This window comes from Sinocyclocheilus grahami, unplaced genomic scaffold (assembly GCF_001515645.1).
Source record: "Sinocyclocheilus grahami isolate Dianchi unplaced genomic scaffold, SAMN03320097.WGS_v1.1 scaffold219.1, whole genome shotgun sequence".
In the NCBI taxonomy this organism is placed as follows: Eukaryota; Metazoa; Chordata; class Actinopteri; order Cypriniformes; family Cyprinidae; genus Sinocyclocheilus; species Sinocyclocheilus grahami.
The window spans coordinates 1,706,857-1,707,322 of NW_015505398.1; the positions used below are offsets into that span (position 1 = coordinate 1,706,857).

Consider the following 466-nt stretch of genomic DNA (forward strand, 5'->3'; position numbering starts at 1 on the left):
AAGAATCTTTCTGAAGGCCCATATATGGATTTTATGTCTCCAAAGCTCCATGGAGGTCCTCACAATGGGACTTCCGATCCTAAGAAGCAGTCCAGTCTGTTAAACTTCCAAAAGCATCCAGAGATTCTCAAGCCATATGATCCTGAGAGCAATACTCTCGATAGCTTTCGAAGTCTGCCTTCAGTTGAGAATCAAAATACCTACCCAGGATCCCTACCCAGAGCCAACTCCCCAATCGTAAGCCAAGCCAGATCCTCCAGCAGTGTTCCAGAAGCATCTTTACCAGATGACAGGGGACATGCCCAACCTCAGGTTCGTCCCCAGACACTCCCGTTGAATGTCCAACCTCAAACCAGTCCAGCCAAAGACCACGTTCTGTCACAGCCTCAGATCAAACCCCCTGTGCAAACACAATCTCAGTTTAAGCCACCATTTAAGACTCCAGTGCCCTACCAGACTCCGTCTC

The 466-nt window shown here is 48.7% G+C and overlaps 1 protein-coding gene across 1 annotated transcript in view; it reads left to right on the forward strand.

Moving 5' to 3' along the window:
* The first annotated feature begins 24 nt into the window (after positions 1 to 24).
* The window catches only part of LOC107596499 (cingulin-like protein 1), a 28,974-nt gene continuing 28,532 nt past the window's right edge, over positions 25 to 466 (forward strand). The window contains exon 1 of the mRNA XM_016287246.1: positions 25 to 312. Within this exon, the coding sequence (XP_016142732.1) occupies positions 25 to 312 (288 nt within the window). The remainder of the gene's footprint in view (positions 313 to 466) is intronic.